The 13,388-nt window shown below is 34.5% G+C and overlaps 1 protein-coding gene across 12 annotated transcripts in view; it reads left to right on the forward strand.

Annotated features, from left to right (window-relative positions):
- LOC139133904 (focal adhesion kinase 1-like) overlaps positions 1–13,388 on the forward strand; it is a 64,624-nt gene that overhangs the window by 14,497 nt on the left and 36,739 nt on the right. For 8 of the 12 annotated variants that reach the window (XM_070700675.1, XM_070700681.1, XM_070700680.1 and 5 more), the window contains exon 2: positions 5,570–5,691. In XM_070700675.1, coding sequence (XP_070556776.1) covers positions 5,608–5,691 — 84 coding nt within the window. In that variant the 5' untranslated portion in view covers positions 5,570–5,607. Of the gene's footprint in view, positions 1–4,033; positions 4,455–5,569; positions 5,692–13,388 lie in introns of those variants that run through there. The other 4 variants (XM_070700682.1, XM_070700685.1, XM_070700687.1 and 1 more) reach the window with 4 other exon arrangements.

Below are 13,388 nucleotides of genomic sequence, written 5' to 3' on the forward strand. Positions count from 1 at the left end.
CAGGGAAAAGAGTAAAACATAACCAAAATATTATCAACATTTGTTACTATTGTCCCTTTTAAATATTATGAGCATGTACTGTTTACTGCAAGCTACTAGTTATTGAAGATAGACATGAGGTATACAAAACAGTTCAGTCAGGCAGATATCTAATATATTTGGTTGATGGTGAGCTTTTGTTAACAAGAAATTGATTTGCAGTCAGTAAATGACCAAATTAGTTTTTCATCAAACCAAGAAATGCTGGCCTCATAACAGCCACAGTACCTGCAAATGCAATGCGGTTTAATTATCTGCATAAATTGAATTACCATGACAATAGCTTCACTAATCAAATCTTAGTTTAAAAATTCTCTGTAACCAATAATAATTATCTGTTTCCATTGATGTATGAATCCCTGTTAACAGGATAGTGATCCAAATGTATAAAGAGATAGTAAGTGTTGTCTGTAATTAGTGATGTCTGTAATTAGTGATGTCTGGAAGTGTAATTAGTGATGTCTGTAATTACTTATGTCTGTCATTGGTGATGTCTACAATCTGTCTATTGGCAGAATCTTGCTTTTACTATATGTGGTTACATGTATAGATTCTAAAAAGGCACCAGTACAACATGGTACAATGCATGTTTAAATTACAAAATTTTATTTGTAAAAGGTATTAGAAAACTTGTAACTGTACATGTACCGGTATTGGTTCAGAAAATCCAAGTGATTTATACTGTACACATTAAACCGGTTCACTCCCAATTACCTGTAAAGAAGTCCACAATCATTGTCGATAACAATTATTTTGGGCAAAACCACAGTGGTGAAAGAGGTTAAAGTGGGGTATAGCATGTCACTGAAATCAGTAAGTCCTCTCAAAAGAGTCTGTTGTCAGTTAGTTGGCCATGCTGTCTACACGTACATCTGTACACCTGTTTATTACATTATCTGAAAGAAGTACGTATTCACCGAGCTCACAGTTAGCATTAATAAGCATTTCTAACTATGGACAATTGTTCAAAGACTGCACCTGCTTGGTTTTTCTTAGAAAACCATTTACAGTATACATGTATGTCTTGGTTTTGAAAGAGCTCATGCTCTATTAGCATATGAGCCTTCATTCGTGCGATATAACTATTATAAGAATTACATTGATAATACGCAGTGGGGAGATATTGACCAAAAATTGTCAACATGTGCATAAAGTAAACCTGTGTCCCATCAAAACAAATTATTTCACATCAATGTGAATTAAGTTTACCTGTGTTGTGAATTTCTTTATTGTTTTACCTAGAAAAATGTATGTGAACTCAATGAGGGCATTTTCCATCATTCAAAGAAGCACAATCTGTGATGCATGCAATGCACGATGTATACAGTACATGTACATACTAATGAATTGTATATGTAGATCAATACTATAGGACTTAAGAAGGACAATAAACAGAACATTTGAGATACATGAGTACAGAAATGAGAGCCTTCAGTCATACCGCAAGTCATAATACTTGCATCAGTAAAAAGTAATTATATTTCATCGATGTCAATACTCAACCAGATAAGTGTTTGAGGGCTACTGCATTTAATAGACTTTTAAACATTATTGCTGTCACTTTGCATTGAGTACGGTCATTAAGTAAGAATTTCTTTATTATGATATTTTGTATTCTCATGAAAGTCTATATTGCGTTTAAAACAAATGGCAGATAACATAAAAACATTATGACAAGAATAGTCTTTGAAATGTTTAATGTTTGTTGTGCGAAAATACTGAATATAAAGCAGTTTTTATGTTGCTTTGTAATGGATATATGGTTTGTGTATTTCCTCTTCTGTCGAGAGTAAAACAGAATTGTTAAACAGATTGTAAAAGGGTTCGCAAACAAGGTACTAGACTGCGTGTTAATCAAGTGCATTGTTTAACCTGAAGTTGTTTGTATTGAAGAGATGTGATAGTGACTACATAGATACAGGTATATCTTGCTGTGGTATTCAGAGCACATAACCCGATGACATCTACACTGTACGTGCATTGTTCTGCTAATAGCCACTGCAATACTGGCACCATGCCCATCAAAGCAAACACAATGTATGTACAAGCTTGATGGATGCATCGTTTGACACAGACTCATGTCGTAGAATCATGTTCATAAGTATGAATTCTTTGTGTTCCAAACAGGGCAATTTTTTTCATAAACACTGATAGACTGAAACGTAAACTTCTGGTAGAATTGTTGAAAATTAATCCTCTTAAGATTGTAAATAATTGAAATATGAGTCACAGACATTTCATTGTACATGTAGGTTATTTTGAACTGTGTTTTTAAAAAAGGTTTTAAGGTCAATGTGGACACTGCCAAAAACGTTGCTTTAATAATGAGCCTTTTTCCCTTTTTGTGCTGTAGTTCACTTTTATCATATTTTTGTGATACTGATTATGAGATTTTTAGTAATCTGAGATTTCTCTAAAACATTTCATAATTTATTATAAGCTTTTTCAAGCAATGACAGTTCAGACGCCACGTCCATCACTAACAACTTAGATTTAAATCTATTTGATCAAGAAATATGGAAAAGCAAATGCTTTCTGTACATACGTGTAGAATTAAATTGTATGAAAAAATTTAAATTGATTTAAATTTAGTTTAATTAAATTCATTCAGTGTTGTGGATAACAAATTCAATGTATAGGTACAGTAGCTAGTTCATTGGAATGCAAACAGCAATTCTATTAAATGTAAAACACTTGACATGACTCTAGAGTTGTGTGTCACCGGTGATAGCACTAAAGAAGGCTTTCAAATCAATGAGTTCTTTGACTTGTAAATGGACATACTGGAAAACTTTTCATTCAGGACCTGTGCTGTTACAGAGGAACATGCCAAATACAGTTTGTTTATCATCCAATAATGGCTGGGGTCAGATTATGTGGTACAGAGAGCGCGATATTGTACACAGACCAACCACTTAAGTTATTTTACTGAAACTATTTGGTTCTGAGTATTCTGTGTGTATGCAATGTGGGGTTGTGTTTCGCTGAATGATTCAGAGCAGGTTGAGTGTGTCAGGATAAACTTGTCCACTGTGATGGCTTTGTCTGTTTGTGATACAATTGATCCTGTAAGTTTCATCTGATGACTCTGTACATACTACAAGGACATAAGCTGTAACGTTTTATAACATTTCTGTCAATTTTTGCCCCAGGGAACAAAGTAAACATATTTTCTTCTGTTTCTCCTCAGAGTGTTTTGAAGTGTCAAGTGCAAGTTCTGTGAACACATGTTTGTACAATATCTAATGTTATTATTGACAATGAATTCTAGTGTGGACTAAAGTCTTACATTCAGTTGTTATCAATAACATTGAACAGTAAACATAGAGGCTGTGAGAGTGAACTGAACACTAGGCAGTTCAACATGAGTTTTAGAGTAGAACAAAAAACTGTATTTCACAGGCAGAACCAGAAAAAAGAATGTAAAATATGTCAATAGTTACAACAAATGGAGTTTTAAATATCAGATTCATATTTGAATGTAATATACAAATTTATGAAATAATAATATGTAAATATCACTCATAGGGCACTAGTATGTGTTAAAATAAAAAATATTGTAGGGTAGTATTAACACCATTTTCCGATACAGTGAACACAGTAATGATTATTTCATCTCTGGGCAAGCTTAGTATGACATCACAGAGTGTCCTTGTAATGGTTTGGGTGCCTGTTATTTGTTTCCTTCAATCAATGAAAATTGAAAATGTCCTAGTGATAGCACCTCAACAAAACATTAACAATGGCAATAATGTACAGTAAGTATATTTTGCAGCTTCTTCACCTCAATAGGTGCATGTACATATATACTGATTTGTGCAAAAAAATGAATTTGTAATAATATACACGGTACATGTCTATTTTTTTCTACTTGGTGCATGAAAGCACTGAACTGCAAAGTATACATTCTATCTGCATAACAATTACATTGCATTTGTGGGCATATGTTCAAAAATCCATAACTCTTTGTTTGCATTGTGATGTGTTCCTTTCTAAAACCAGTGCAGGCTGAGTGATATGCCCTGCATAGGCAATAACTTTCCAGTGTCTTGTGTTGTGACTCAGCCCTTCCAGGGTCACTGACAAGGTCAGATTTGTGGACAACTCGAAGTGTCTACAGGGAGGCACTGTTGGCTGTGTCTGTTGCTGGATGTCAGGTCAGCCTTTATGACAGGACAGACACCATATGGTTGAGCTCTGGTAGTTCCAACCTCTGTGTGACCTCCCTGGAGAACCCTAACAATTGCTGGTTTGTGATAATACACATTGGCGTCCTTGTGGAGAAATTATTTCCTGGAGATAACATTGATTTATGATCTTGTGAAGAACTTGCTTCTTGTCTCTATCACTTTTGGGTAGAGTCAATTTCAAGAAACAGACTGCCTAATCTGTATTGATTATTGTATTTGAGCCAGGTGGGTTTATTAATACATGTGTACCAGTACATGTATGTTTGTATCGGTACATGTTTAATACCATACTGATATCCTTTAGGTTGATGATAAACTGAATGCATTCTCATGTTTGCATTTCAGTGGCATCAACATGACATGTTGTTTTAGTTGTTACTACTGGTGCTTTGTGTTTTACATGCATAACATTGGATGCACGTGTACTGTACATATGCTCAATGAGAAATTCTGCCCTATTTTCTCATGAACATACACAATGGATGTGCATTTAAAAATATCAAAATGTACAAGAGCCATGTACGTTATGCACATATAACATCTATATTTATATATATTGTATCATATGCATATATGTACTGGTCATTGCCTGTGCTAGAAAGTCTGATATCAGGGATCCAAATTCATTGTACAGGGATTCTCTCACAAGGTTGAAAGCAAAATGTTGCTGTAAATTCCAAGCAATTGAACTGTGTATTCCAAACTTCTATAAAAAACTGTAAAATAATACAAATTTGCACATTAAATGTCAAAATCGTAATCTGCAAATCATTGCCTACATTACTGTATGTCCGACTTCAGCCTGGGAAATGACAGACTTTATAGTGAATATCAGTGGTAAATTCTAGAAATCTTTAGCTTTTGATGGAAGTTACTGTCATGTGTTCCATTCTGAGACAAGGATTTCCTACTGTCCCAGTCAGACAATGTTTCATACACATGCAAATGCACATTTAAACTTTTACTTGATTGGTCTGAGCCTTTACCAGTGGTACACTGATGCACCAAGGAACAACATTAATTTCTGAGTTTTACAGTTTCCATAGCTCAGCTTTTCCAGGCCAGTATCAGTTATCTACGGCTGGAGTCTTTCCTTGGTGCATTTGTAGGCAACAACGGATATGTACCCTGATAATGTGTCTATTACAATCATATGGAAATAATTATTGTAGCAATTGAGCGAGTCCACTTTTACGCTTTTTTCATATCATGGTGGTCAACTTTCATGCTGCTGTATGTACAGTAAAGTTTTGAATTTTTCTGTTTTACTTTGACTGGTGATGTTTACCACACTTCTAGTTCTAATGGGTCGTATGTGTAAATTTTTCTTGTCTTACCAGGGTACTGATGGTTCTGTTTGTTTACACTGCAAGAAGATATGTCTGAGAAATCAACACTGCGGGTGCACCAACCCAACGGCGGGTTCAATTCCGTCAAATGTGGGGACACGACCGAGTTCAAGGTGAGTCTCCCCCTCAACATGATCAAGTGTGAAACTGTCATGTGGGTCAAATGAGGTTAGGAAAACCATAGAACTCACAGCCTCAAGGCTGAGATTAATTTCTGTCAAATGTGAGTCATCAATAAGTCTGTCAATAGTCTGTTAACCTAAATGTAACACGCACTGTAGCTGTGGATGTCTTTGTGTGCAGAGAAAAAAATGAGAACCTGATCATGGAGGTTGAAGTGTGAACATGTACATCTGCACTACTATCACCAGTAATTAGAAAATTGAATATTGTTCAAATTTTAAAAAAATTAATATCAGAGGATGAATCTGTCATACATTTTTGACTCATCCTCTGTTCTTTTTGTACATCTAGAACAAGTAATTCTAGCCATAAACATTTAAAAACAGCAAGATTTAGCGGTAAAATGAGTATACTGTCAAGACCAAGTTGACTGACTTGTGTTATTGAAATCATTTGAAAACAATAGAAATAATGGTTGTTTTTGAATACCTACAATACATTGTATAAGTGCAGTGTTAGTGTAATTTACTGGTGTCTCCATGTATATGATACCAATACAAACTGATGCATTTAACATTGTCATAATCACAAATATTGTGGAAATGTGTGATAATAAATTCTCAACGTCAGTACATGTATGTCACAGATTTCTCATTTGTAAGCTGAACGCTTAATTTGTTTTACAATACGTGTACTGTATGTGTTCATGTGCAGTCTCTAGAGCCGCAGGGTCTGAACAGATATTTTATTTTCAAATTGATTCACATGCCCCTGTTACATTGAAAAAGCAAGATTCAAATTTGTTTTGGATTCAAAATAAATGCATATACTTTTACAGCATGTAACATTTTTATGAAATTTTGAACTTTGAGATGAAGATGTCAAATAATTAGGTCAAGAAATGGAAATCATAAATTCTTTATTCATATACTTCTCTCACGTTAATATTGTTACTCATAAAACCCCAAAGGCAGTTACATGGTATTTTATCAAAATACAGAATGCATTTAGATCCATTAAGTCATAAGCAATGTCCAAAGGCACACAGATACTATAATGCTGTATTCAATGAAGAGATACCAGGGACGATGACACAATTGTTATTGAATATATTCAAATTGGCACCAAGTGAAGGACACTGCAGGATACTTCCTAGACAAAAAAATATAATTCCTGCATTTTGTCATTCATATGAATTCTGTTTTGTCGTGACTTGTCATTTATCATGTTGTCTGCAAGTAGTTCAGTAAATGTGACCTGGGCTCCTCACATGATAAAGATTTAGAAGCATTCCTTGGATGATGTTTCAATTTTATGTCATGTCATATTCAAAACTATGTAAAGATTCTTTGTACATATGATTGGAGAGTTTGCTTACAAGTCCAGTATTCAAAAAATGGGATATTACAGTTTGTCTGTAGAAATCTGAGATATCACAGTTATGGTGTCCATAGGTCTAGTTAACTTGGAGGTCAAAGGTCACATCTTGAATGTACATACAATATCAGGTCATATTGACTTCCCACCGAGAAATATGTCCTGGCTTTGCCATAAAAATATCATATTCCCAGTGTTTACCTGATACTCAGAAAAGAATATATACCAATTGAATTTGAATTGAGGTAGTCAGCGCCTTCAAATTGAAAGACATAATTTTGCTCAAACTTTCCTCAAACTAACTTTTATAACCATTCTCTTTCAAAATCAAGAATCTAAATCAGTGGTCACTGTGCAAATTTTGGTACTACACAAACAAATTACCTAACATTTACCAATATATTAAATTCAAAATGGCTGCCATCCCTGCGATATCTCTGTTGGGAAAATTGTACTTACTCCATGAGCTTCAAAATTCCATTTACTCCATGAGCTTCAAAATGAGCCCCCACAAATTGTAGGCCAAAAGAATACTGTCAAAGTTTGAGAGGCCGACTATCTGTGCCCGAGGCACATTCTACCTCAACACGTGTTGTAGAATTCCTTAGCGAGTTATGACCTGCCCTCTGTGCTAATGTGTTCCATTTCATTTATACAACCCAGTATATAAATGGTATTACAGTTGTAAATGGTGTTGTGTTACATAATAATGTTGTAAACACCAGTATTCTATTTGAGCAATGTAAGAGACACCTCAGAATCACTAATGGAATTTTAAAATCGTAGAAATTAGGACTTCAAATCACATCCTGTTAGTTGCTATGACAACATTCCAAAAATGTTGTTTCATAGTTTTGCTATATTACATAATGTGCATTTGGGTTCAATGTGACCTGGTTTAATCATTTTATTGGTAGAAGTGTTGTGGAGAAAGCATTTATTTGTGAATTTAATTTTTTCAAAATGACCATCAAAAATTTCACCTGAAATGTAAACTGTATTTTTTAAGTTATGTAAATTGTATTTATGAAGTTAATAATATGTTTGCCATCCTTCTGTCAGAGTTTTTGGGGCAAAATTTTGTTGAAGAGTGTTTGAACTATTTTAAATGCATTGTTGAAGAGAGGAAGGATGTGTTTTAGACAGATCATGGTATGACACATTTAGGTTCAACTGGTGTAATTTCTGCATTAATATCATACACTGCAATAAAAAATTGTTAAATCAATCTTTACTTGAAAAAAATATCTTATACAGGTATATCATGGAAGCTGATGTTTCCATGGTAACTTCATGATCAAATTTCATGGTATTCAAAACTGTGGTTATGATAATATGAATTATGTGCTACAAATGTATGTCAGTTGTGGTCAAGTGTGGTAGTGCACTGTTGGTTCCATACAACTGACATATTTGTAGTGAGTGTTGCAGTCATACAGATGTGTAACTACATTTACTACATGTGAATATGGCATCACCTGCAACAATTTCTTCTCCTGAGAGAAGTTTGACAAATTTCTCACCTTTTCTACCCTTGGTTGATTCTGAAGCTAGTTGTCAGATCTCTGAGTGCGTCATTAAGTTCTTACTATAACACTGGTAATAACAAAGTACTGCAGTATTTCATCATTCTTGTATGTGTATTTTCCAAAGATTTCATGAAAAAAAAATTGTCATGAAAATATTTATTTTTATGCATTAATAGAGGCATGATGTTGTTAGGAAATTGCCCTATAGCTTGGTAAATTAAGTTGGTCAATGGTGGTACTCTCATATTAGCAAAAAATTTGCCTTTTATCTGACGGCCAATGGATATACCGGTATCATTATATGGGATACTGCTCAAAAATCCCAAGGTGTCCACAGTGTGAAATATACATGCAGTGGATTTGAAATATTGATCGTTTCACAATTAAGGATGAAACTACCAGTATATGTCAAGTTGTAATTGTTTCAACATATTTCACTGTGTTTAGATCAAATTTTGCCATACATGTAGGTTAGGTAATGATATGTAGCGCTATCAAACCAACCCCAGCCCCCTTACTGTACACATGTACGTCTAAACATTCTGTACATTTCTGAGGATTTTTGTTTTAACAACTTTTGTTTCCTTAATGAGGTTTTATTACTTTTCTGTTCCTCAGCAGGGAAACAATTCTAAAATATGATTTATGAAAGTAGGAAGTAATATTATGAGATGTGATTTTTCATTTCATATCAGTTTTCACTATTTCATGCATATGTACCCTTACTTGTTGACTGGTGGAAAAAAAGATGATGGTGTCTGATTCCGTGATCCCGCTTGACCTTTTGACCTTTGGCCTCTCTGTAAACCATTCCTCAGTGTTGTTAGTGTTGTAGTGTCAGGGATGTTTATACTATTTCTTTGACCGCCATACTTCTCCAGGAACATGCAAAACATGAAAGATGTTTCTGTTGCTTAAGTTTCAGTCAGGATTTCTCATCTTTCAATTCCTTTTCTGTCAGATATTTGAATGTCTCTTTATTTCCTGTACTATCAAAGTTCTATCTGTCTGGTTCTGAGGGTAATGAGGTGGGTTTGTATGTTTTGACAATTAACCGGACAAGCTTTGACACCAGAGATTAGAAGTACATGACCTGGGCTGGTCATAAATGTCATCATGCTTGTAATTCATCTGTTCAGTAGATTAACACACATTTCATCCTAATAATGGTTCTGCACTTTCATCTGTGGTACATGTTCTCGCCAATTTTTGTAATGTTTCACAATGTTGTATAAATACGTTTCATGGCAGTGGTAGTTCTGTACATTATGTACTTCTGAAGTTCCATTACTGCAAATGTACATGAAACATCTGTCATTTAGGTCCTTTCTCCAACTATATTCAGGACGTTTCAGTTTTGCCAGCTAAAAAGTCCAATTTTGCTTAAATTGATGGATCTTTTGTGCTCATTACATCTCCAGTAAGTTCAGACCATAATAGTAAGTTGTTCAGTGTTTCAAAGATAAATGTGAAGTTTCATCCCCAGGGAGGTACAGGGCTGAAAAATTCTGTGTGTTCATCTATTTGATGTTTGAAAGTCTATTTCACTGCACTTAATTTACATTAAATATAAAATAAAAATCATGATATTTCAAAAATTTGAAACACAAGACTCTGCGTTTATCAGACTATAGAATAGTTTTTGCCCAACAGAATATCGGTAATTCAATTTGCCAGTGCTTTTTCAATTATGACTTTGAATTTTCTTATCTTCCTCATGAAATACATGCTCCAACACCATATACAAGGAGTCACTGTTCATGAAAAATAAATGCTATGTGGTCTTTTGTTGTATTATTTGTGCTCTAGTCATAAATTTATAGCCTTTTTAACCCCATTTCCTGGCATAGACCACAAATCCAAGCCACACCCATTTCTGGCTGTGGTGGTTGGTCACTACACTTTGATAGAAATGTCAGAAAGACAAGAAAAGAACTCATCGGAAACCAAAGTGTGTCATTCAATGAAGGCGGCTCATAAAGTTCATTCTATATTCTCATTTCCATCTCCACACTGAATCATAAACCCTTCACATGGCTAAATTTTGTAAGATCCTACACATTAATTTCTGACAAAACAGTATATGAACACATTTCCTTTACACGTACAATGTTGTCCCAGTTTTCCATGGCAAAGTATAGGACAGTATACCCACTAGCCTCACTATTGGAGGATGGTGAGATCGACACCTGAGGGTAACGGACTCACTGTCAGGGGATGGTGAACTTGAGAGTCGACTGACACAGTGTTGTGCTTTTGAGCAAGGCACTCACTCATTGCTCCATTGGGTAATGGGAAGTGGGTACCTCATTCTGTAATATGGCGTATGCCTGTGGGATGATTAAAAAAAAAAGTGAAAAATAAAAAGTAAAATAAGGATACATAGAGGAAGTGTGTACAATGGTCCATAGAGGTACACAGTAACTAGTCTGGTCATACTTTTAAATAGAAAGGTGAAACCTTCCACTTCTATAATTAAAACAGTTCCAAAGTTATCACTTGAAATAAGAGATTTGTTCAAAGCTTGGTGATAAAAAGAGCAAAACAATCTTGTACAGCACGCATAATTTATCAGCCTTTAGCAAAACAGTGAGGTGTATTTATGGTATGAGGTAGGGTTACTGTGGCTGCTGTATGCCTTGTCTGAAATTAGTATTAAACACTATGGACAAACTGAACTATTTGTAGTTTGTGCTTGAATCTTTGTTACCTAGAAACTAACCAGTCACTTTGTAGCATTAGTGTTTTGACAGTCACAGAGTGACTGGCTGTATTCTAGACTTGATTCCGGGATCCCTTGTGCATACATGTATATTATAAGCAGGCCAGCAATTATATCAGATGTAATATTGAACCAAGTGTGAGCAGCATTTAGAACGAAACATCAGAAGCAATCTTGAGGAAATCTGTGAGTTGCATCTCAATCAGCTCACGTAAGTTATCAATAACATTCACCATCATGTATATGCAAATTCTGACCTCATTTTGCATAGTGATGAAACACAAAGACAGTTTTAAGCGAATTAAAATGTATGTGGTGCATTTCATGTCCATGCTATAAAAATAGCTCAATGTCCGTATGCTGCAACTAATTGATGATAAGCTAATGTATAAACCAAGGATGCCTGGATGAGCAATATATTCATACGACATCTGCTGTCAAGAATAGAAAGAACTTATTAAGACTCAAAGTTATTAAAAAAGCATTGTTGCCATGATTACATCAAAATTTAGGTGAAGGCCATCATTACCATCATAATCCATTATTTGATATAATGTAGAATTGCAGTTTTTTTCCTGCGAAAATCAATACTGTACAAGTATAGAATTTTCACTTCAAATAAATTGTCCGTTTGTAATTTCTATGGTGTTTGCAAGATGTATCATGAATGACATGCAGTTCCTATTCAAAGAAAGTGCAATCATTAGAACTAGATCCACAAAATAATCAATTTTATCTTTTTATTGAAGTTACAATTTGCTTTGGCCCCAAGACATTATGATGTGACTGCATATGCTATTAGTATTACTGTATTAGACACATTCTGAATGTGATATAAACACACAGACTTTTCAATACTGTAAATGCCCTCAAACAACATTGGCTTGAAATCTGGATTTGTTCTAGCGCTTTTCAAATGGTTATGCCTATCACATTCACCATAGTCATGAATATTGATGAGACTCTGCAGACATTCTCAGATGCATGTGTCTGGCAATGCTTTGCGATCCCTGCAAAATTCTAGAAAGTGCTTGGACAGAAAGCAGTGTACTCTCTAATAAAGTCATATTGAGTCATCTTTCATGCTAGAAAGTTCTCTTTGACTCATAAAAATATTATATATTATATTTGTATGTATGTAGTGGTATCTGTCTGATGGAATGTAAATTTTCAGAAATTCTTAAATTGATTGGAAAAATCACAAAATGTCATAAGTGAGAGGGCACACATCTATTGAGTTAGGAAGCTACGTGTAGTATTGCCGGGCAGATCAACTGTGTAGCGGATACATAATATTTGTCCTGCGTATTTTCAAATGTCAATGAGATCAAAACGAACAGAGAATCGTAGATGTCGTTGCCATGGAAAAGTAAATATACAAAAATACATGTACCATCAGAGGCACGGCAAGGTCTGTGGATCAAACCATGAAAGATGTACCATCATCACAATATATAATACATAGAAAGTACTGAAGATACACTTATCTTAGTATTTTCTTTCACTCTTAATCATTCTAATATTTTGTGTTCACTTTCAGTTCAGAATTGATATTACATGTACCCATACATGTATAGGTGAATGTTATTCAAAATCTTGCTATCAATATTACATCAGGAAACTTATGATTGATGGTGTTTTGAGATCTTGTGATTTATGATGTGTTCTCAGGTTTAATCTGATGAGAATATGAATTCAATGGCGTTGTTAATCCATCAGCGTTCCTCCAAATTGGATACTGCTTTGCACTTTGTCAATGTTTGACAAGAATTATACGCATTTACATGAGAAAGGTTAGGGTGAATGAACTGTAATCACTTGCAATCCTGTATCTAGTCTTGCCACATTGTTATAATCAATGCAGTTTCACTTATTTGTTTAATTGTCCAAATTTCGGTTTCAAACATTCTTTGAAACGCTATTTATTCTTGATAATTTGTTAGAACTTCCTGCTTTTTGTGTTTGAATTGTACCATATTGTGAAAAATAAATGTGGTTTCGGTTATTTCGTCAGTGTCGCAAATTTTGGTTTTGGACACTCTTACCTTTTCCTGTACCA

This window comes from Ptychodera flava, chromosome 5 (assembly GCF_041260155.1).
Source record: "Ptychodera flava strain L36383 chromosome 5, AS_Pfla_20210202, whole genome shotgun sequence".
In the NCBI taxonomy this organism is placed as follows: domain Eukaryota; kingdom Metazoa; phylum Hemichordata; class Enteropneusta; family Ptychoderidae; genus Ptychodera; species Ptychodera flava.